The sequence below is a fragment of the Tachysurus fulvidraco genome, chromosome 12 (assembly GCF_022655615.1).
Source record: "Tachysurus fulvidraco isolate hzauxx_2018 chromosome 12, HZAU_PFXX_2.0, whole genome shotgun sequence".
Lineage (NCBI taxonomy): Eukaryota > Metazoa > Chordata > Actinopteri > Siluriformes > Bagridae > Tachysurus > Tachysurus fulvidraco.
The window spans coordinates 7346734-7371606 of NC_062529.1; the positions used below are offsets into that span (position 1 = coordinate 7346734).

Below are 24873 nucleotides of genomic sequence, written 5' to 3' on the forward strand. Positions count from 1 at the left end.
TGTAAAGCTGCTTTGAGACAACGTCGATTGTAAATACAGATAAATTTGAATGGAATTGTACAGGTTTAAACCTGCACAACTTTCAACGCGTTTGATTGGTGTAAACGGTTACGCCCACATCTCTGACGTCATCACCCAGCGCTATTCACCAAAGTCTTTAACGCTTAGTGCTGTCACGTGGGCAGCTTGAACAGCGGAAACTGCGTAACAAGCGTGGCGCTCAGTGTGGTAAACTTCTGGATTTAAAGTTTCAAGTTGTCTGCAGAAGAGAAGCCCAGGGAACCTAACAACATGTCTGCGCAAATAATCAGCGGGAAAGAAGTCTCAGGGTAAGTGAACACTGATAAACACCAGCCTGAAGTGGCAGCTTATGGACATGCACGTGATTCGCTCATCATTACTATCAGAAAATGACCGGATCTTTGAATGTCTGCACTTTTAAACATTTTTGCACTGAATAAAAATAAATAAATAAATAAATAAATAAATAAATAAATAAAGAAAGAAAGCAAAGCAAAGCAAAGCATGAGGGATTGCTTGGAGCACGTGCAGCGCTCGTGCGCGTTTCACTAAATAAGCATCATGTACAAATCAGAAGTGAAATTGTTCACGAGATTTGCATTGAAATGCATTTATACGTATAATAAGATCTGCATTGTAGTCGCTTTTTGTAGGGCTTTTCTTTATTTGACATAATTCTGACATATATTTAATATATAATTTTGACAAATACATGTATGCAATATTTTATATTTATATATATATATATATATATATATATATATATATATATATATATATATATATACACACACACACACAACTCTGACAAGTGAAGATGATCAACTGATAAGATTGTTCATCTTATCTTTAGTAATCTTGCAGTTACATGTTAAACTGATCACATCTGTCCCAGGGGAGGATGATGATCTTCATCATCATCATTCAGCACACTTTAGCTCACTTTGTCTGAAAGTGTGTCAGTAATTAACAGTGGCTGATTTTCTATCATTACAACTCTCACTTTCTTTACTTTCTTATCTAATGATTCTCTTTAAAGTGGTCAGTCCAGGAGTTTGGAGGCATTGTGTAATCCTTTGGCATGCACACTGACCTCTGTGCATGGATTTCTTTTAGATCACTGAGAGATAAGACAGTTATAGCTTCAGTCAAATTGGCTGCATAGTGACTCTGATCAGAGTACAACATCTCTTATACCTCCAACTGGTTGTAATAGTAAAACAAAACAAAAAACCTGCTGATCTCGAGGTGTTTCTGTTCCAGGATTGATCCCCGCATGCGCGCGCACACACACACACACACACACACACACTACTTCTTTCATCTAAAGAAATTCTAAGGTATTCTAGATATTCTATGGTATTTTCCTGATTCTATTTCCTGAAATTTAATAAAAACCCTAGTTTAAACCCTATTTAATACACAGTTCCTCTGGTTGAAGAGATGAATGATGATTAATTACTGATTATCGTGAGCCGTGTACCCTGTGCAATAAACTAGAAAGCTTCACAACTTTAAAACGTTTTCGGATCTTTTTATTCGGTTTCTGTATGATTCCAGTCTACATAGATACACATCGATACACACTGTTGTTTAGTGTCATACGATTTTTATTTAGTCTTTAGTTTGTCCTTAATGTGCACCAAACCTTTCCACTTCCAACCATACTAGACTTGTGACTATGATCACATTTTGGCTGATTATTAAATGTTAGCCAAATTATAAATTGTACTCATGGATGGCACAGACTCAATCCTTTTTTTTATTGAGTCTGAGCCAATCATAAAATACACGATATAAAGATATAATATTGTAATAAACCACACACAAGCATTAAATATGCAAGGGCTGGAATGGTTACCAAAAACCCACGATGTACTACAGCATCCAAAGCTGTATAGCAAATTCCAGCCATATTTCTGTCAGTTCACATTTATTTGTAAAGTTTTACATATCTCGATTTATATTTAGATCCTGTTTACACCCGTCTCCCACACTAGGCTTTAGTTATTTTTTTTTTTTTTTAGAGCTATAGAGCTTTGACATGCATAAATAGTGTGAACTTTAATTAACCATTGATTAAATGTCTAACTAATTATTTAACATGGTGGCCTGCAGCGTTTGGATTATTTCACCTAAATTATTAATTGAATGCACATTTATATTGACGCACTATGGTTTAATCTAATATCTGAATATCAAGACTTGACATTTTGGCCAGAATTGAATTTTTAAATCAATGTTTTTGGTTAAAAGAATTTAAAATTGATTTTAGTTTGAAATGAATGGGGAGGTCTGTAATGAATCTAATCAAAATCACAACAAATTTTATTTGTCACATACACGTACATACAGAGTACAACATGCAGTGAAATGCTTTTTGCATCTGTCCGGTGTTCAAACATAAGGAATGCAATTAGGGATAAAAATAAAACCAAAAGGAGGTAGATAAATAAAAAGGATAAACTATATATAAAAAAACACTATATGAAAATAAAAGTGAAAAATAATGTATATACATAAATGCATATGGTTTAATTATTGTCCTTGAAGTGTCCATGTGCAGTATGGTGTGTGTGTGTATAAGGTGTATAATGTGGTATTGTGCTGTGCAAGTCCAGAGTTAAAGTGACCTAGTGCAAAAAAGGTTGCGCAGAAAAACAGTGAAGATTGACGGAGAGGTCCAGTACTACATCCTGGATGTTTCCTGGTTTAAACTCATAATGGCCTGAGGGAAGAAGCTTCTCCTCATTCTCTCTGCTTTCAAGGAGCGGAAGCGTTTCCCTGAACGCAACAGAGAAAAGACTCCATTGTCTCATAGCTGAGATCTATAATGCGTCGTCATTTATTAACTTATTTTTTTTTTTAATCGGCTGTCTCCAGATTTCTATTTTCCATATGACCTTCGAAGTGGAGATTCAGATAAAACTATGTTTAAAAAACACCACCGACAATGCTGAGCAATGCTTCGTTAAGTCGAACAAGAGCTTACATTCTGAAGAAATATAAAGATATCGTGTGAAATCAGTTTCTCCGATTGATTTCTGTCAGATGAGAGTGGGAGTTGAGAGAGTTAAGCAGATTAAATGATTACGCAATGCAGAGATGAAGCAAGAACCGATTTCTACTATCAGCAGGTAGTCAGATGGCATTGTGGGTAATTTAGGAAGCTTAAAGAGAAAATAGACCAACATGTCTATAAAAGAAGTCGTCGTCTTTACTATTGCTGCAAGTTACATTACATTACAACACGGTGGAATTATTTTCTTCTCAGATCCCAGCTTTGGAGGTTGGGTTCAGAGCTCAGGGTCAGCCATGGTACCATGGGTTAGGGTTAGGGGCCAAACAGCAGTAGTGTTGCAGTGCTGGGGCTTGATCCCCTGACCTTTTCATCAGTGACCCAGAGCCTTAACCATCTGAACCATCAATTTCCTTTAAACTAATAAACAAAAAGCAGAAATGCATTACATAAAAGCTTGGACGTCATTGTAGCTCACATGTTAGTTATGATGAATGATGTGCAGGGAGTTCAGAGTGAAGTTTTCTTTAAAGTTTGATTAAAAATAAATAAATAAACAGTCCTGGTCTGCTTTTAATGCCACTTAAAACAAGGGAATATTTTTTACCTCATTTCTCAGTATGAGAATCATGTCAGGGCTGAATGACTTCCAAAATTTCATTGTTTAAGCTTCAAAATGAATTTATTATTATTATAATTATTATTATAATAATTATTATTATTATTACAATTAATGGATTTTTTTTTCAATTAATGGAAATTATAATATAATTTTTTTTATTTTTAACAACACAGCAAGGTGCGAGAGAGGCTGAAGAAGGAAGTGGAAGAAATGAAGGCTCAGGACCCAAATTTTAGACCAGGATTGGTGGTGTTACAGGTCAGTGGGAACAAGTTAGTTTGCTGTCTCTTGAAACATGCACCTTTTATGGTTGCATGAGTTGTCAACATCATCAGTATTATCATCAGCATCACTATTGCTATGGCTGCTTCAATTTTCATTTATTTAGCTTTTTTGATTAGTTTATTATCCAAAAAACGTGTATATATATATATATATATATATATATATATATATATATATATATATATATATATATATATATATATATATATATATTAATTAGTTTTACATTTTGCTTTAATCCATAGTCAGGTGCACTTTACATCACCGGTATGAAGGTAGGGTTAGGGTTAATTTTTGAGGCTCAACTGATGATTGATTTTAAAGTTTGCTGTGAACATATAACATTCTAGATGCAGAATATTTTGGCTTGAATAAATTATCTATAGTGTGCATATTGGAGTCAACTAAACAGGAGGCTTGGGATTTGCCTCGCTTACATGGCACTATGTTTAATATGAAGTTTAGTCCATTTGATTTAGATGGAAATTCATTTCCATAATCATTTATTTGTAACTCAGCTCTTCACAACACTCGATTTGCTCATTTCACACTCATTTCATTACATCTGTGTTGTAGGTGGGAAACAGAGATGACTCCAACCTGTACATCAGCATGAAGCTGAAGGCTGCCGCTGAGGTCAATAACCTAATCCGCTCTAGCAGTTGAATGTTTGGTGAAGAAATAAGAGTTTGGCACACTCAATAGACTTTTTTCTTTTTCTTTTTTGGATTGAATGTCATTGTAGATTGGAATCAATGCGACGCACACGAGGCTTCCACAAACCGCTACTGAAGAAGAGGTGAGAGAAAATGTTAAGACTCTTAACCAGAACTAAAAAGCAGTTGTTTGTCCTGGAAGCTTGAAATATTTCAGATGCAAAATGTAGTGTTTTTTATTTTTGTATTTTTTATATCAGAATATATTATGCTGCAAAGGATATAAAACAGGGGGTGTCCAAACTTCTCGGGAAAGGGCCGACGTGGGTGCAGGTTTTTTTATTCCAACCCAGTGGAAGCAACACCTGAGTCTACTGAAAGCCAAGATCATCTGATTAAACAGGTGAAATAAGTTGTGACTCCTGCTTGATTGGAATAAAACCTGCACCTTCGCAGGCTCTTACTGGAACATTCCTGTTATAAAACTTTGTTGGACTACAGAGTTCGAATCCTAGGGCCATAAAGCTGCCACCCCGTAAGGCCCTTAACCTTCAGTTGTTTTATAAATGAGATGTATAAAGCTGTATAAATGAGACGTATAAATGTAAGTCACTCTGCCAAATGTCATTAATGCTAAAGCTACAGGGAAGTGGTAGCTCAGTGGTTGAGATCGAAAAGCCTCTCAAAAACACCAAGCTGCCACTACCGGGCTTTTAATAAAAACCGTTATCTTCATCTGCTCATTTGTATAAATGAGGAAAAAGAAGGATAAGTGCATTTGCTAAATGCCATGAATGTAAATATATTTGTCGTCTTCGGTCTGGCACATCGGGCAAACGCGCTTTCTCAGGTCCTGCAATGCATCACAGAGGTCAATGAGAACAGCAGTGTGCACGGGCTCATAGTGCAGCTGCCTTTGGACTCCATTCATCGCATCGACACTGAGAAAGTCACCAACGCCGTGGCTCCAGAGAAAGACGTAGATGGGTAATTAACTCTGAGATTTATTCAAGGCTTCGATTCGGTATCATAACTGAATAATGTCTGAATTTGATAAGAAAATGAACAAGGATATTTTTTCTTTAGTTTGACTAGCATTAACGCAGGCAAACTAGCTCGGGGTGACCTTGGAGACTGCTTCATTCCCTGCACTCCCAATGGCTGTATGGAGCTCATTAAGCAGACGGGTCAGTGTGCCGTCTTCCGTTTTATAACATGCCTCATTCATCACTCTTTAGTATTGTTATGTGTAAATCTTTCCATATCGTTTTAAGAAATTTCTCTTGGAACTGACATGACAAAGTCTACAGAGATTTAATGCATTAAAGCAAAAATGTCGGTGTAGTTGATTAACGTGAAGCTTTTCCACAGGCGTCACTGTGGCAGGAAAAAGGGCTGTTGTGGTTGGTCGCAGTAAGATTGTGGGTGCACCGATGCATGACCTCCTGCTCTGGAATCATGCCACTGTCACCACCTGTCACTCAAAAACTGCTGACCTGGCTGCTGAGGTAAAAATCTAAACACATCACTAAAATATACTTCATGCCTTTTGTCTGCAACAAAAAGACAACAAATGCAGTTATTTGCTGAGAAATAGGCACATAGAGCACTTTATACATTCGCAGCTCAAACAGTGGTCAAAACAAGCCTGGTGGCCACTTAAGTTGTAAAGGCTTTGGGCTGTTAATCGGAAGGTCAGGGTTTAATCCCCAGCACTGCCAAGCTGCCACTGTTGGGCAATTGAGCAAAGCCCTTAACCCTCACTGTATCATAGCTGTCCCTGTGATACAAACCCCAACCTCCTCAGTTAGGATATATGAAGAAAAGATATAGCGATAATAGTCTTGTATGCGTATCTGCTTCTCATAGTCCTGACTTTTTGTTGTCTATACTATTAGCATCTCAACTCCCTCACAAACTAAAGCTACATACTGACCAACACCTGACATTTAAAAGATGAGTGTTACTGAGCTGACTCAGTCCTGCTTTTCACCACTGAAATCTTTAAAGTCAATAATACTTGACATTTTTATTAAAGCAAGTTATGAAGACACAGTAACAGCCCAGTTTTCTGCTAGAATCTGTGACATAGTGGCATTTTTGGTAATTATCTTAATCAACCATTATATAATTAGACAAAGAGCGAGCGGAATTGGAGGAACGTCTAAATACCAAATTATTTCAGATAAACCCTGTAGTTGGAAAGATATTCATCAGCCGCATTAAATCTAGACATGAGCACAAGGTGCCCTAAAGGCCACGCTAGTCATGAGTATATAATGAAGGAATAAACAAACACCAAAATGTCAGTCAACACTCCTTTGACTCTAAATCAATTGTTTTTGGTTTGTCCTGTTTTTATTGTCCGGACACAGTGCCTTTTATTTGGACAAACTAAGCCTCAGGAAACTTTTACAACTTTTTATTTTTATACAAAAAAAAAGGCTGCTCCTTGTGTTTTTTTTTTAAAACTTCTTTGCAAACTATATATGGTTCATGATCTGGTAATATGATGTAATCAAAGATAAATGTTGCTGCATATCGTGGCAATGCAACATGATGTAGCGACTGAAATATTGTCACGCAAGCCTGATTTCCATTATTATTAATGCAGAAATGACCGAGCACTCAAGTTATGGACATTTGTTGTATCTCAGGTGGGAAAGGCGGACATCTTGGTGACCGGAATTGGGAAAGCAGAGATGGTGAAAGGCGAGTGGGTGAAGAAGGGTGCTGTAGTCATCGACTGCGGCATTAACCATGTTCCAGGTGAGTTTAGACAGTTTTTCCAGAGTGAGCTTCTCATCACCTTAACCATCCGGTAGCATGAAGGTCAATGCCTGAGCTCTGGATCAGAAAACTTTTGCCCTATTTTTAGGAGATTGTGAATTAGACTCCTTCAACCAGGGGTGTTTTTAGATTTTGTTCAGTACTGGGGACGGGACACTCAAAAAATTTTACAAAAGTACTTTGAAATTTGTCAGGCAATAAATGCAAAATCAGCAGCAAAGCATTCAATTCTGGTGACTTGGATGATAGTATAGTATTTATTTATGTTTGTTTTTATTTTCTCAAATCCACTTCTAGGATTTTCATGAGTTAACTAACTAACTAACTAACTGATTAACTAACTCAAAAGAACAATTTTACTGATGTCTAATTCACATGGCAGAATGGCTGATAGAAGAGATAAGCAAGCATTCATGGCATCATTGGGATCAAGGTTTTCGTTGGGGAAAGTGTCGGGAGGAGGAGCACAGTCAGTAGTGCGGCATACGATTGTGACATCAGCCGAAGAGAAAATATCCTGCACATTTTTTTTCAATCAGATTTTTTAGATTTTAAGTACTTATCATGGAAATGATATTTTGACATGTAACTACTGTAATCTAACTTATGAGGCAATGATTTAAGTACTGGGCTGTAAATAGTGTCTAGTGACTCTTCTGCCTCAAGCACAAATTCTTGAACAACATTGCAACTAAAGATTAAGTCAGAACTACTTCATTCATTTCATGGGACTCCCATCGGACTCCATTTACTGCAGTCTCCGATTTTTGAAAGCCAATGTCGACATATAAAATCACCAAAACAAACACACCCCTAACCCAAATGGGTCCCACCCCTGTATTGAATGCTCTGCCCACACATACATGCGTAACCCAGGCAACTAATGGAAAGAAATGTGTCTATCATAGCTGAAGGGAAGAACAGAGAACAATATGATTGCAGATAAACAAGCAAAAATGACACACAAGCATAATCATGCAAAGGACGTCATATATTAGTTCTGTGTACCAAAGCAAAACCAAAGTTACTCACCTATCGAGAAGGAAAAAAGCGCCTCGGCGTCTTAAGTAAAGTTGGCCGCATATTCACAGATTGGAGTTTCCTGAGTCAATAACTCCTGAGCTAAACGCTGTTGTGAGTTCAAATCCCAGGTCCACCAAGCTGCCACTGTTGGGACCCTGAGTAAAGCCTTTAACCCTCAGTCGCTCAGTTACATACAAATGTAAGTCGCTCTGGATAAGGGCTTCTGCCAAATGCCATAAATGTAAGTTGTCAACTCTTACCGAAAATGAGCTGGCTTAGACTCTCTGAGGTGCCTCACATCAAAACAAAAAACGTTTTAATCTTTTCACAGACAGCACCAAGGCAAGTGGAAAGCGGGTTGTAGGTGATGTTCACTTTGCTACTGCCAAAGAGCAAGCAGCCTTCATCACTCCAGTACCAGGGGGAGTCGGTCCCATGACTGTCGCCATGCTCATGCAGGTAGATTTGCTGTTTTCCATCTCCTGTTTTATTACACTGTAAACACTGTTAGCATGAGCTTTTTGATGGATTGATTTTTTTTTCTCTCTCCTTAGAATACCATACTGAGTGCCAAGCGCTTCCTTCAAGCACATGAACCAGGAAAATGGAACATCTCTTATACCAAGCTTAACTTGCAGAGACCTGTACCGAGGTTTGACCATTTCACTCTTTCACACTAAATCAGTTTTATACACTTTTGGTTGAAGGTTGATCGTATGCGTCAGACAGTAGTGCCAGTTTAAATTCCAATCGCAGGTTTATATTAATGCATTCGGTTTTCTACGTTATCGTTTCTATAGTAACAGCTTACATATAGACATTACATACAATGAATTGTTGATCATTAACGAATAAAAACGTAGAACGGTTGATGTAGTGAGGCTTGTGACGGTCTGTATTTTCAGAACATTGGACATAAATACATGTGACTTTCAGTGCCTCCTGCTTTTCCTTATTTTTTTTTTATTGTTGTGGACAAAAATGCTTAAATCTATTGTGAATTTCTTCAAAATTTGTTATGCAAACCTTTTTGAATTGGTGAAATTGCCAGCACTGGTTTCTTCTTTTAAACCTCTGCCAGTGAAGACATAAGTAATCACTTCCTATGACCTCTGTACTCATGTTTGACATACGTGACTCTAAAAAACGATCAGAAGTGTGTAACTGTCTGTCGTTTTTACCATGGAGTGTGTTTCTTATTTTGTCTCTCTCTCTCTCTCTTTTACTCTCTCTTTCTCTTTCTATCTGCCACAGTGATATTGTTATCTCCCGCTCTGGCATCCCTAAGCCCATTGACCGTCTGGCCAGAGAGATCGGGCTGCTGTCAGACGAAGTAGAGCTCTATGGCAAGACCAAGGCTAAAGTCCAGCTGGAAACTATCAATCGATTGAAATCTCAGGCTGATGGCAAATATGTGGTTGTTACTGGGTAAGAATTTTTTTTTTTTTTTTTTTAACATTTTAAAATATTCAGCTAATATCTGTGTTGCCAGTGACCACAAAATCACCTGCCCTTGACTTATTTATTTATTCATACATATTTATTTCAATATAATAATAATAATAATAATAATAATAATATTTTTATTTTTTCCCTTTTATTTAACCTTGTTTTTGTCAGAGTTTTGCTTTACACGGATGTTTTCATATATAATGTGCTTGACATACTGAAGACCATATTATGGCTGATGCAACTGTGTTCTTTTGACTTTAATGTTAATGTTAAAAATAAAATATTATTGTGTGTGTATATATGTGTGTGTGTGTAAGTGTATGTATACACATACACACACACAATTATATAATGCAATTTTCTAATTGCATTTCATAGCTTAGCTTTGTTCGCATGTTGAACGCTTGAATTAAAATGGTCCACTTTAAATGTAATTACAGTCCTTAAATTTTCAGATTTATTTATTTATTTATTTATTTATTTATTTATTTATTTATTTATTTGTAGAATTACACCTACACCCCTGGGCGAGGGGAAAAGCACCACTACAATAGGGTTAGTGCAGGCTCTTGGTGCTCACCTCAAGCGCAACGTGTTTGCCTGTGTGCGCCAGCCATCTCAAGGCCCCACGTTCGGCATTAAAGGTGCGTCACATGGTCATGTTGCAGGATCTGCTTCTCAATGTCTCAGCACTCAACACTACGTATTTTCTTCCTGTCTGTAGGTGGTGCGGCTGGAGGAGGCTATTCTCAGGTCATTCCCATGGAAGAGGTAACAGCGAACACATTTAAACACTTACAGATTTCTTCATGAACGTCATTAATGATGTGAAGCTTCTGTCATCCAAGCTACAGTGAATTAGTATTTACTCCAATAATGAAGTACTAGATTTATTAGATCAATTATATACTAGTTAAATGCTAAATATTAGAAGCACTGTATTAATATAAACCTATGATTTGAATGTCTATTCCATTTATCACTATTACACTATGATCAGAGTTGCAGTTATAGAAAATCTATGAATTCATGACTTCTCAAGGGTAATGTTAAAAAAAACCTTTAATACACGCTGAATTTTCTGTCGGTTTTAGTTTAATCTTCATCTCACTGGAGATATCCATGCCATCACTGCTGCAAACAACCTGGTGGCTGCTGCTATCGATGCTCGCATGTTTCACGAAGCCACTCAGTCCGATAAGGTAAAGAATTCTGCAGGTATAGTTACTGAGAAAGCGTCTGTGTGGTATAAGACCGGGGCAATATGACAATCTAATTTATCTGTCACTGATGTGTTTTTTTTTTTTTTTTTTTTTTTTAAATGGCAAATGCAAACTTTATATATACTTTTATATGGTTCTGAAAATTTGTATAGAATCTTTAAAAATGTGAACTGTTAATGTTTAGTAAAAGTGTCATCCATCAGATAACACAACTGGCAGTTGTCATCCATCAGATAACACAACTGGCAGTTGTCATCCATCAGATAACACAACTGGCAGTTTGCTACAAAACCTGTATTGTTGCATCTCTAATGTGGGCTTGATTACCCCTCCGCCCTGAGTGTCTGCACCTGTGTCTGTCTGTCTGTCTGTGCGCCTGTGTCTGTCTGTCTGTCTGTGCGCCTGTGTCTGTCTGTATCTGTCTCTCTCACTCACTCACTCACTCATTTTCTACCGCTTTATCCGAACTTCTCGGGTCACGGGGAGCCTGTGCCTATCTCAGGCGTCATCGGGCATCAAGGCAGGATACACCCTGGACGGAGTGCCAACCCATCGCAGGGCACACACACTCTCTCATTCACTCACGCATTCACACACTACAGACAATTTTTCCAGAGATGCCAATTAACCTACCATGCATGTCTTTGGACCGGGGGAGGAAACCGGAGTACCCGGAGGACACCCCCGAGACACGGGGAGAACATGCAAACTCCGCACACGCAAGGCGGAGGCGGGAATCGAACCCCGACCCTGGAGGTGTGAGGCGAACGTGCTACCCACTAAGCCACCGTGCCCCCCTGTCTCTGTCTGTGTAGGATAAAAAAAACGGATGGTTTGATATAATCTTGTCAAATTATCGTCCTCTAATGTAGCATAATGTAATTTTCTAATTGCAAACTCAATAAATCGTAACATTCATACTGTGTTCTGTGTCTGTGATTCATTCAGGCCCTCTTTAACCGTCTGGTGCCATTAAATGGAGGCCAGAGAACATTTTCCCCTGTGCAGATCAACCGACTCAAAGTATGAAAGACTTTAAACTGTACTTCTCGTATATATCTCATACTCAGGATCTTTTACCTGTGACAGCTCTGATTGTGTGATTTAACAACAGAAACTGGGTATAGAGAAAACTGATCCATCTACACTAACGGAGGAAGAGATCACTCGCTTCGCCAGGCTGGACATCGACCCTGAATCGATCACCTGGCAAAGAGGTCCGGATTAACTGTAGGCTCTGAACTGACTGCTGTGTTAAAATCCAAACATCTCTTTTTAGATTTATATCTTTTGTTGTTTTTTTCTTCTTTCCCCTGAGTGCAGTGTTGGACACAAACGATCGATTCCTTCGGAAGATCACCATTGGTCAGAATCCCACCGAGAAGGGCTTTACCAGAACAGTAAGCAATATTCTACATAGATTGTTGTATAAGGTTGTATCACACTGGGGACTAATACTAATGAATAAAGTGGCTGTTCTCGAGCTGGAAACCTATGTGTGTTCTGTAGGCTCAGTTTGACATCACGGTGGCCAGTGAGATCATGGCGGTGTTGGCTCTCACCAGTAGTGTGGAGGACATGAGGCAGAGGCTGGCTAAGATGGTGGTGGCTACCAGTCGCAGCGGTGAACCCATCACCACAGAAGACCTGGTCAGTGATGCGGATCCAATACAATCCATTTGAAATCATCTATTCTGCAGCTGTTTCATGTCATTTCTTTTTTTATTTTATTTTACTTGTTTGTTCCAGTGAAAGAGAGAGGGATTTGCAAGAGATCCATCAAATGTGTATATTTATATGTGGTCAAAATTCTAATGAATTTCTATGTATATGCAGTGTAGCTCAGGTATTTGTGTATGGAGCACTAGCTGTTCTACTTGGTTTCATTTACTTTGGAAACAGTAGGTCAATTCGGATGCCCGAGATGAACACGTTATGTGTCTGAGCTATCCAGTAGGTTCTGTAGTTACGCTTTAGAGCAACTATTAAAATAAAATCTTTACTCCCTACTGACTGTTTGCAACAGAAACACGCTGTCACTTATACACGCTGCATACTTATACATGCTGTCTTATGTAGCTTCTGAAGGGCAGTACTAAATTTGTGAAACAAAAGATCTGCAAGGCATAATATGTAGATCAATACCCCCACGTGAAAATTACAGATCTTACTCTTACTTTGTCAGGCAGAACAGGAAATAAGCTTTCCCATGCTAATGAACTGTTGAACAGTCCAGCTCTGCTTTATCTTCTCTCAATCTCTTTTCAGGGTGTGTGTGGAGCGCTGACTGTGCTAATGAGAGATGCCATCAAACCCAACCTTATGCAGACCTTGGAGGTGTGTCTCTGTCGGTCTCTGTCTGTCTGTCGGTCTCTGTCTGTCTGTCGGTCTCTGTCTGTCTGTCGGTCTCTGTCTGTCTGTCGGTCTCTGTCTGCGTGCGTGCGTGCGTGTCTGCGTGCGTGTTTTACATTTACAAATATAATAGTTCAATTTAAGCAAAGAGTATTTAAAAAAAAATTATATATACATAATTAATAGGAGTTCATGATTCATATCTGAAATAAAATAAAACCCCCCACTGCAAAATATTAAAGGATAAGACGGAAGAAGGCTGCAAGCTCCAAGGCTGTTTCTCTCTAGAGTATTTTTTGTTATTCTAAGCGATTTGATGAAAAATGAGATCAGCCTATGGGAGAATTAAATTTTGGGTGTATATTAAACCTTTTTTTTTTTTTTTTTTTTTTTTTAGCCCTTTTAACATTACCCTCTGTTTTTAAATATAACTTCCATATTGCAGGACATCAGACACCATTTTTACTCCACGCTTCTTACTCCTAGCTTCAGGATAAAAAATATGAAAATAAGCAGAAAGCACACAGTGAATTGTTTGCTTTTTCTTTGGTATAAATGATGCCCTCAGGTCTTTTTTTGTGCTTAGACAGGAATAAAAACTTAAGCTCTAACAGAAAAGTGATTAAGGTGATGTCATGTGTCTGTCTCAGGGAAACCCTGTGTTTGTTCACGCTGGGCCTTTCGCCAACATCGCCCATGGGAACTCCTCTATCCTGGCTGATAAAATCGCTCTGAAGCTTGTAGGACCTGAAGGATTCGTAGGTATGACAGATAAACTTACTGGCAACATTAACATCTTCCTGTGATGCCAACATTCATCTTTTAATAATATGAGCTAGTATTACAAACAGCACTGTTGTGTATCTTGACTTAAGCTGTTTTCTCGTGATCTTGATTTATTATCTTGTGACATTTTTTGTGGAAGTTATCAATCACCTGATCAAAGTAAAAGCGAATGCAATCATCCATGACTACTTGCGCTGTTCTCGTTGCAAATCTTGTCGTTGTCAAATCTGTAACCAGTTGTTCTGGGGGGAGAAAAAAAAAAGTCTATTAAAAATCTATAAATAAAATCTGTTACTCTATTAATATCATTACTTAAATCTTTTTTTCAGATGCCGTCATATGTGTTTTGCACCAAAGACACCCAGGGCTTTACATTTTTTTTTTATAAGTGTTTGTGTTTTTAAGGGCAATATTTTAATAGAAAAGTGTTAAAAAAAAAAAAAAAACCTGTTTTCTCACAACTTCGTGTTTTACACCGAAAGAAAATGAAATGAAAATGGGTGTAATAATAATAATAAGCCTATTTTTATCAGCACTATAGAGCTTTTTATTCCGGAAATTTCCACCAACACGGCAGAATTCAATAATTCAGTGTCTTCTTTCTTTCTGGCAGTAACTGAGGCAGGCTTCGGCGCAGACATCGGCATGGAGAAGTTTTTTAACATTAAGTGTCGTAACTCTGGGCTGCGGCCTCACGTGGTGGTGCTGGTGGCCACAGTCAGGGCGCTGAAGATGCACGGGGGCGGACCGACGGTGAGAAGGAGCTCTTATTCAAAACCAATTAGTGTGATTTTACTTTCTAAAACAAGGCTTTCTAATTCTCTGCCCCGTGTCTCACTTAATTCTATTGTCTGGTTAGACCTTATTTTAATTCCTACTGTTTCTGTGAATTTGTTGTGTATTTTAACTTTGTTACTCATGTACAATATGTATTTCTTGAGTGCTTGTAGAAACCACCTACAGTTATTGTGATTTGTAGGTCGGGGGGGACGGGGGTTCAAGCTCTCATTTTTATTACTTTTTTTTTTTTTTGCCTAGTGTCTAGGCAGTACTGTTGTACCTGCTAGGTTCAACTTGAGTCCTTGACGTCTAAACCTACAGTTATCACATCTGTGGTACAGCACATGTATGCTTTCTTTAAGACAATGAAACTAAAGAGATTTGTTTTAGAATGATTAGACATAATAAACAACAACAACAAATGGAATGCTTTGCTTTCATCAGTGACCACTGTTAACCACCCTGAAGTGTAGGTAATGATTAGTGCTCCCAGTATGGAAGGAGGTTTTATTAGATTATCTATATTAGTACAATTTCTTAGGATTTCTATTTCTGTTACTTGTAGAAATAACTTGGAAGGTGCATAGAACATGATTAAAAAAAGAAAGAACAGATTAAGCCGTGCCTTTAGCAAATGACTGCTTGTCTGTGCTTGGATGTGCTTCTTTACTCCTTTTGACTTATCAAGCCTCCTGATTCTTGTACAAGATCCTGGTGGTGGAGCATTGAGAGTGTTGGTTATCTATGGGGAAGTGAATTAGAAGAGTTAGTAAAGATACCAAATGCACATTTAATTGGCTTGAAATGGACTTAAATTGTTGTTGGAAACGTAGCTCAAAGATACTAGAAGTTGGTGTATGACATTGTGGGTTGATTTGCATATTTGTTTATTCATCATGATCATTTGCATATCAAATTAAAATTAAGAGTGAATATAAGAAGGAAGTTTATTCTCTCTCTAGCGCACACTCTTTAGCATGCTATCTCTCTCTAGCGCTCTTTCTCTAGCGCTCTCTCTCTCTAGCGTGCGCTCTCTCTAGCGTGCGCTCTCTAGCACTCTCTCTCTCTCTAGCGCGCGCTCTCTAGCACTCTCTCTCTCTCTAGCGTGCGCGCTCTCTCTCTAGCGCTCTTTCTCTAGCGCTCTCTCTCTCTCTTGAGCGCTCTCTCTCAATCTCTATCTTTCTCGATCTCTATCTCTATCAAAAATGAGAGAAAAAAAAGCTATCAATATCTGTCATTATATTCTTATTGGATTAATTTTTAATTCCTCCTGACATGCTGGACATGTTGGCAACAAATAGGTTGAAATATCAAAAAGAAAATTGCTCTCTGGCTTGACTGCGGTGTATCTGAATCGTGTATATATTTATCTCTAGGTCACAGCCGGCATGCCTCTTCCAAAGGACTACATAGAAGAGGTGATGATCTGTCAGTTCTTCTGTCTGGAACAACTTGACTTCTGCATTTCATATCTGCATTGTCCTTTAAACAAGTATTGTATAGAAGTATAACACGTGTCTAGTACTAGACCTAGAATTAGATATTAGTTCTAAATAAAGTGGTGTTGATTCTGTCTCATGTGGTTTGTGGTCTTCTAGAACCTGGAGCTGGTGGAGAAAGGCTGCAGCAACCTGAGGAAGCAGATCGAGAACGCCAAGCACTTCGGGGTGCCAGTTGTTGTAGCAGTCAATGCTTTTAAGTAAGAGACTATGCATGCATGTTCATTTATTATAACACGTAGACCACACGCTACACCGAAGAGATTTTATTACATTGAAGATTATTGTTTGATTTAGTAATAATTCTGGATTCTGATTGGTCAGGAGCGGTTGATTTTTATTTATTGAAAAAGCGCAGCATGGCTCTGGCTCGAATCCAGAAAGGTTTATAATGAAATGCGTTTGTTTCCGTAGCAACAACTTGCACACAGATTTGTATATTGGGTGATCCTCATAATCTGAGGTTAATAAGAGATGAAATATAAGAGAGACCCTTCTGGCACCGCCGAGAGTTGCAACCTTTCCCGCGGCTACGTGTGTGCTTTGCTCTTTTTGTGGATATGGATATTTACACGCCGAAACTCGTTTATCCAAGAAAACAACTTGTGAATTTCCCACTGGGATGAATAATGCATCTATCCATCCATCTGTCTATCTATCCGTCCATCCGTCCTTCCATCAGCTTTTTAACATGATGACACTTTGTTATACTGGAAACTCGATCCAAAAATCGTTCATTTTTCATAGAAAGATCCACGGCTGTTGTTCGAAGAACATCTCTTCAATTCCAAATGCAGAAAGAACATAGTATCAAGCCACAGTTAGGTAGTTGGTGATTTTGTGGACTTTCAGAGAAATAAAACCCATCATCTAATTCATAAACACATGATGGTTAATACATCAGATTGTTTGGAAGGAAAGTCCAAACCTTCGGATCACCAACTTTACTATATTAGGGGCACAAATCGACCTTGGTTTTAAAAGCTCCAAGTAAATTATTCCAATTTTATTTGTATAATGGAAATTGACACAAAGCAGCTGGAAGAATATTAAAATTCGGAATAAAAATGAGAGAGTTTTATATTTAAATGTATATTTATCCCAATGAACAAGCCAGAGGCAGCAGTGGGGAAGATAACTGTCTGAGTCATCAATAATATTAAAAATAATAAATGTAATAGAGTAATAAAAAAGGACAGGAAAAAAAGTATTCAAATTACATGAGGAAATGTTACACCGGTCACAGATCTCGTCAACGTTAACCTGTGTAATATTTTCGACTATATGAACCTTGATATGTTTTGTGTTTGTTTGCATTCTTTAGACTGCCAAATAATAGTTTTTGCTTATTATAGGGAATAAACGTCAAATGAAGCTTGAGTGTGAACGTTCTCTCTCTGTGCTCATGTACAGGACGGACACTGATGCTGAACTCCATCTGATCTGTGAGCTGGCTAAACAGGCAGGAGCTTTTGACGCCGTGCGCTGCACTCACTGGGCAGACGGGGGCGCTGGAGCCACGGAGTTGGGAAAAGCCGTGCAGAAAGCGGCAGAGGAACCCAGCAACTTCAGCTTCCTGTACGACACTGAGGTAGTATCAGTCACACTTTCATCACATCTGCTGTACTTCACTGTATATACGTTAGGTGTCCACTTTGTTAGGAACTTCATGCAGGTAATTTTTCAGCCAATTATATCACAGCAGCTCATTGCATCGCCATGAAGTCTCCATTCCGATGTTTGATGTGACCATTAACCGAAGCCCTTGATCCGTATCTGCCTGATGTTGTGCGTTGTAAGTCACGTCAATGTATAAAGTGCTCTCTATTGCATTTCCATAGTTGCCTATCGTTGATAAGATCAGAATAATTGCACAGAAGATTTATGGAGCAGATGATGTCGAGCTCCTCCCAGAAGCCCAGCGTAAAGTGGAGCTATACACCAAACAGGTAAGACGTACAGTACAGTATCGCAGGGTTATGCCTTGTGCTAGCACTTAGAGGCCTGGCTTCAGCTCCAGCATCCTAAGAATTCTTTAAAAAATCAGTAGATGTAATGACCTGATGTAGTTCAGGAATACTTTGTGAAAATGTTAGTGTTTGAGTTATAGCTACCAGAGTGTTTGTCCTATTTGTCATTTATTTAGCTGTTTAGGTTTAAGGACCTTGCCCAGTGCCGCTTTTTGCACCTTGAGACCTTTAGAAGTTTGTCATAACCACTGAGCTTCCAACACCAACATATTTTATCGGCCTAAACGTTTGTGGATTTCTGGCCATAACACTTCCACAATATGTATAAGCCGTTCAGCCACAAGAGAATTAGTGAAGTCCGACCCGGATGCTGATGTCAGGTGAGGAGCTCCGGGGTGCAGTCAGCATTCCAATGCATCCCAGATGTCTTCAGTGAGTTTGAGGTCATGGCTCCATGCAGACACTCAAGTTCTTCCAATCCGAAATGAATGGGTCTGTGCACAGGGTCATTGTCATCCTAGAACATGTTTGGCTCAAGTGAAGAGAAAGTAGCATTCATACACATCCTATATAATTGTGTGCTTCCAGCTTTGTAGCAGCAGTTTGGGGAAGAACGTCATGGTCCAGTGTCCACCAGCTTTTGGATATCTTAGGGCTTTTCATACTACGTTTTAACCCAGATTATCATCATTCTAAACCCTGATTTTAACCTCAGCTAGAAAAATTATCCACACTCATTACTGTGGTATTAGAAGATCCAATCAGCAACCGAACAGCGTGTGTATCATATCTCATATATATATGAAAACCAGAACCTAGCAACACTTAACAAAAACCAGGGTTTTTCCTGGGTCAAAATTTGTCTTCGGTGGTGCCTGACCGACATGGTCATCCACACACAGCATAATTTTAGTGTCATTTTAAAAATAATAGTGTAATTTTTTACCATATAAAATTTCAAAAATTAGCAGCTAGCTAGCAACAGCTTGCTTTGTGCTTTGATCTAGTTTCATCTTACTCCAGTCTAACTTTAAACTAAATGATTTTATAGGTAATTTACTACACATTGTCATAGGCCTATACACACTGTGAATTATTAAGGCTAACTTTTACTAAACACTCTTGCTAAATGGGGTAAGCACACTTACTTTCTCATTTCAGATCTAAGTAGTAATGATTTCTAAGTAGTAATGATTTGTTATACACCGATTCTGACACTGACGGCCAACCAATTGCTTTAACCATTCATTATAACGAATCGGCTCAGGAGTCATTAGGTCGCGAATCGGACATCGATTTTAGGACATCGCGAAAGCTGTGCTCGTTCTCTCCGTCAGTAACCTGCTTCACTCACAAAACCCAATTACAGATCAAATAAGGCTTTGGCGGGACAAAAAATCGTTTTGGCGGCCGGCAAAAAATGTTCAATGAAGGAAAAACCCTGAAAAGGACTCGGTGGCGTCCATTCGGAAAAACACTGCAAAAGTGTGTGGCATAGCGAGGGAAAAAAATAAAAAATAGAGGGAGTTGGATATCACCGTACACCTGCTTTGCTAAAGCTTAAAAAAAGCCCAAAAAAGATAACAAAACCTGCTCCGGTGCAGCACAGCTGACCTTTTATTTTTATTCTCGCCGAAGTATGAGATAAGCTGCTATTTAAACAGGTTGTACGCTGTTTTTATCCAGTCATGTTTGTAGACTGCGTAAACATGTAAATAAAAACATTAAGCCAGGGGTTAGGAATGTACAGTATGACAGGGCAGATTGTGAATAGTCGAGATTCATATGAGCACTGATATAGGATAATTATAGTCTAGAAAAGGAACTGTTTTTACTGTGAAACGTCCCGTAGTGTCATACATTGGCCTGGATTTAAGTTTTTCTAAACCTGCTACATTAACGAGACGTAATTAATATGAAGCTACTTGCAGGTCATGTGATGACAAAGTTCCTGTAAATATGGAGAAAACTACATTCAACCAGTAGAACAGCAAATAAAGTTGCTGGTTAAAACTAGTGTCTGACAATAAATCCAAAGTTCTAATCTAATATACTCATGATTTGGACATATACCCAGCTTCAGACATCGTGTTTACAGGATGACAGTTGAGGGTGGAGAGCATCAGAGTCAGAACTGCTTAAGGAAAGGTGTTTTTACTCTGTGTTAAATCAGATCATTTAGTCATATGATGGGTGAAATAATTGGACATCAACACGTGTACAGACAAATGTATGAAAAATCTGATTACGATTATGCTTCTAAAGAGTATTTGTTTCTTTCTTTGCAGGGTTTTGGCAATTTGCCCATCTGCATGGCAAAAACCCATTTGTCTCTTTCTCACGAGGCTGAAAAGAAGGGTGTGCCCACTTGCTTTGTCCTGCCTATTCGTGATATTCGTGCGAGTGTTGGCGCAGGGTTTCTCTACCCGCTAGTTGGCACGGTGAGCACTTCCACAAGTCTGTCACTGATTCTCCCTTAACTTCACTTCTCTGTATTTAGCTGAGGAAAACTAGCAAGCCTTTAGCATTTAGTTTTGTACCTCCTGTTGGGAAATTTAGAGTATTGACATTAAAGGAAGCATTTTATTTCTCCCGGACCGTAGCAGATGCAACCAACGCAAATATTTTTTTAATTTATAAGTCACACCATGTGGTTAATGTTGCGGAACAGGTTTGTTCCCATCGTTACTTACAGTAATGCGGTTATAACCAGTCTCCAGACTTTTGAATTCGCCACCCTGGTGAATTTGTGTTCATCTTACATCACCACACATGCATGAAGAACACAGCACGACTCACCTTATATTCATTTATTTATCATTAGTTTGCTGTAATTATGCTCAGTAAACCGTCTCACCTCTTCTGTGTCCCACCTCGTCCCCCTGCCACTCATGCTACATGCTGTGTTATGGAAACTAATGATGTCATCAGCTGACACCTAAATGAGTTGTGTTCACGTTCATGGGAATCGGAGCACAGTTCCACTGCAACCAAACTTGCACAGAGTCCTACAGTCAGTCTCGGGTTGAGTATCGCAGTGCGTTTCCTGGTCCGTGTGACAGCTTTCACCTTCCCAATATTTCCCGTGAACAAATCCCAGTGAAAGTTACTATAGAAACCGATAGATAACAACCTGAATCAGTGCACTAATACAAACTCGTGAATTGCAGTCAGCGATATCGTAAGATCTTCTGTTCTAATAACCAATCAACCGGTTAGAATGAAGAATTCAATGGTGTTCACTTATTTATGTTCTTTTCTCACTTCATGCTTTTCCCGATACAGATGCCCACCATTCCAGGCCTCCCAACTCGCCCCTGTTTCTACGACATCGATCTGGACCCAGTGACCGGAGAAGTCATCGGCCTCTTCTAACAGACGCTGGACTGATTCCCCACTTCTAAATAAATAACCCCTGTAATGGTATAATTGCAGAGGAGTAGAATCAATAGAGTTTTTCCTGAACGCTTCATAGTTTCATGTTTGATGTAAATGCCTTTCTATTTGTTGGATCAATAATGCAGATATAGTGATTCAGGTTTTTTGTGTGTGGTAAGTGGAATCATTACAATATATAGTTACTAAAGCCCTTTTTACTGGAGGTGCTTTGAGTAATTGTGTTACGTACAGTTAGCCGACACAAGGTAAGAAGCACGAGTGTGTGAAAAACAGAGTAGGTCAGTCACGGCTAGTCGTAATATTCTTAAAAAAAAAATAGAAATAAAATTGCGACATTGGAAATTAATTTAATCTGGTCGAATATGGAGTTCAGTATTCTGAGAGGGTGGAGCATTTTGTCATATTAACGACTACTGGCAACATGCATAATACTGCACGATGGGATTGTTCAATAAAGCTGTGATAAAGTAACAAAGTAATGATTCCACAAGAAAACAGAAGGAAAATTGAAACCGCATTTTTTTTTCTTTTTTTTTTTTTTCTTACCTATAGCATTCCTTCCAAGGTACACTACATGATGAATGAGCCACTGTATTAATTGTACATTTCACTCACAGGCCAGGTCCATTACTGTACATATCAGATCAAAGTCTTTATGTGGTACTGATGATGATTTGATGACTAAACCAGAAATTATGGGACATGCCCCCTGTTTTTTTCTATACAAACTCATTAACATGCAGTTTTATCATTTAAAGAACTTAGGAATTGTAAAGAGTTTGTAATCTCTACGATGTCTTAAGCTTGACTGTTATCTTAATGGATTTTTTCCCTCTGTGTCGGTTAAGTGTTTGAAGCGTTGTTGTCTTTTTACAAAATGTAAACTGGAATCTTAATTCTGACACTTTCTCTTTAAATAAAGACATGATCTTTAAATTAAATAAAGTGGCTCTGTTTATTGTCATTCCTCTATGTATCTTTGTGAGACTACTGCAAGACAAACAACCGTGAATACGCAGGACGATAGATACTGTTCATGACACTGTGTTGTGGTCTGTGAGAAAGCTATTATATCGATGCTGTATTCGGTGTTCAGTCTTCTTCAGCTTTCTACTGGCTTACACATTTACACCAATCAACCATAACATTAAAACCACCAATGTTTTATTATTATTGACTTCTTCCCATAGAGCATCATGATGCCATTGCTTCTTCAGGTAAGTGACACAAATGCACCCTGCTATCCACGTAATGGAAAAGAAAACATGATTCATTAAACCAGGCCCCCTTCTTCCAATGCTCGAAGGTTCAGTTCTGAGGCTTACATGCCCTTCATAGGCCCTTTTGGTGTTGTACATGTGTCAGTCTGGGCAGATACACAGCCTGAAACACTGCAATGCACTGTGTGATCTGGCATCTTTCTGTCATAGCAATGAAATCATGTGTTATTTGAAAAACTCCCTATTTGGGTATTAATAGTCAGTCACATGGTCAGTCACACCCACCCACACCCATATATAAATAAATGTTTATGAATGTAAAAGTAAATAAAAAGTTTCTCTTAAATCTATGAATGTGTACATGCTTCTGCTCTGCAGTAGCAATAATGCACTTAATGCCAAGACATTATTGTTAAAGAAACCAAAGTAAGTCCTACAACCAACTGTTTAGAGACGCTGTTTAGCAAAACGTGTTTTGATTTCATTTGGGAGGATCTGCAGGCCTGGAATGTCAGTTTGAATTTCCTGTTGCTGGTAAACCTGGTAATAACCTGAGCTGAACCATGCGTGTTAAAACACGGAGAAAGATATCTTACCGTGCTTTGCCCTCCATGGAAATACACCAAGTCCTGATCATAGGTGTTTCGTAAACAGTCAAGTGCACAAGAGATTGCACACATTAAACAGGATGAGCACATTCATATTTTCTAAAACAAACAAAAAAGTAGCACCGAACGATTCGACCATCAGAGGCTAGCTTTTAGAGTGAATGCTTTATTGTGTGTATTTAGTGTGTGTGGGTGTTTTGTCTGTGCATGGACCTGTTTTTATATCTTGTTTATGGACCAACTGTCTCTACGATGTTCACAGCTGTTGAGGGTGTGACTGACAATGGGGATATCTGGATGTAGGACCGTTTTTTTTGTTTGTTTTTGTTATTTGTACACAATTATTATATTCTATTAAAAGTTTTATATATATATATATATATATATATATATATATATATATATATATATATATATATATTCCAAATATATTTGATAATTCCATATAAAATTAAATGTAAGATTCATTTTGTTTGCTGAGTTTAAGGGTAGAGTTAAATGTAGGTGTAGGTAAAGTAGTAATAGTAAAAGTAACAGCTAGTTTTAATAATTGTGTTAATGGACAATCCTCCTCACAACAATGTGTGTATGTTAGCGTGTGTGGAAAGGGTTTGGAAAGTGAATGGTTTATAAATTAGCCTACTAATTTCTGCTAAGCTGTAGAGTGACTAATAATGTATTTAACTCAAAAGTATGATGAAATAATTATGTGCACTAATATAGAGGAATTAGAGACTGAAAATCTCAGATCAGAAATTTCTTCCATACTTAAACCAACCCAGCTGGATCCAAGAATTATGCCATGGTTAAAGTCACAGAGATCAGACATTTTCTTCATTCTGATGTTCGATGTGAACAGTACCTGAAGCTCTTCATCTGCATTTGCAGGATTTTATACATTCTGCTACATGATTAGTTGATTAAATAACTGCATACATGAGCAAGTGTACAGGTGTTCCTATTAAAGTGACCGATGTTTAGTAAAAAGACAGTAATAAAAATGCAAATCTACAGACCCGATGAGGTGGCAACAATATAAATATCAGGTTTCATAGCGTATTTTGCTTTCATTGTCTTTGTTAGCTGTGCGCACACAGCCATTATGTCTGAACACTGCTACTGTTGGATTTCATAGTCTTTCTTAGTTCGAAGTCTAAACTCATTCATA

The 24873-nt window shown here is 38.2% G+C and overlaps 1 protein-coding gene across 2 annotated transcripts; it reads left to right on the plus strand.

Moving 5' to 3' along the window:
- Positions 1-156: 156 nt before the first annotated feature.
- Positions 157-22818, plus strand: mthfd1b (methylenetetrahydrofolate dehydrogenase (NADP+ dependent) 1b). Of its 2 annotated transcripts, none has more exons than XR_007144540.1 (27): positions 157-329; positions 3836-3920; positions 4524-4583; positions 4693-4746; positions 5454-5590; positions 5690-5790; positions 5975-6111; positions 7261-7372; positions 8748-8875; positions 8971-9068; positions 9671-9844; positions 10376-10512; positions 10593-10639; positions 10963-11070; positions 12040-12114; positions 12206-12308; positions 12415-12491; positions 12601-12741; positions 13360-13428; positions 14094-14205; positions 14843-14982; positions 16386-16427; positions 16608-16708; positions 17922-18099; positions 18350-18457; positions 18655-18858; positions 20767-20891. XR_007144540.1 is itself a non-coding variant. In XM_027172518.2 (27 exons), the coding sequence occupies exons 1-27, from the start codon at positions 292-294 to the stop codon at positions 21851-21853; spliced, it is 2805 nt and encodes a 934-aa protein (XP_027028319.2). In that variant the 5' UTR covers positions 158-291; the 3' UTR covers positions 21854-22818. The 2 variants fall into 2 exon arrangements, 1 of the variants encoding a protein (XP_027028319.2); XM_027172518.2 differs by lacking the exon at positions 18655-18858 and adding an exon at positions 21764-22818 and having other exon boundaries at positions 158-329; positions 20767-20919.
- Positions 22819-24873: the final 2055 nt, after the last annotated feature.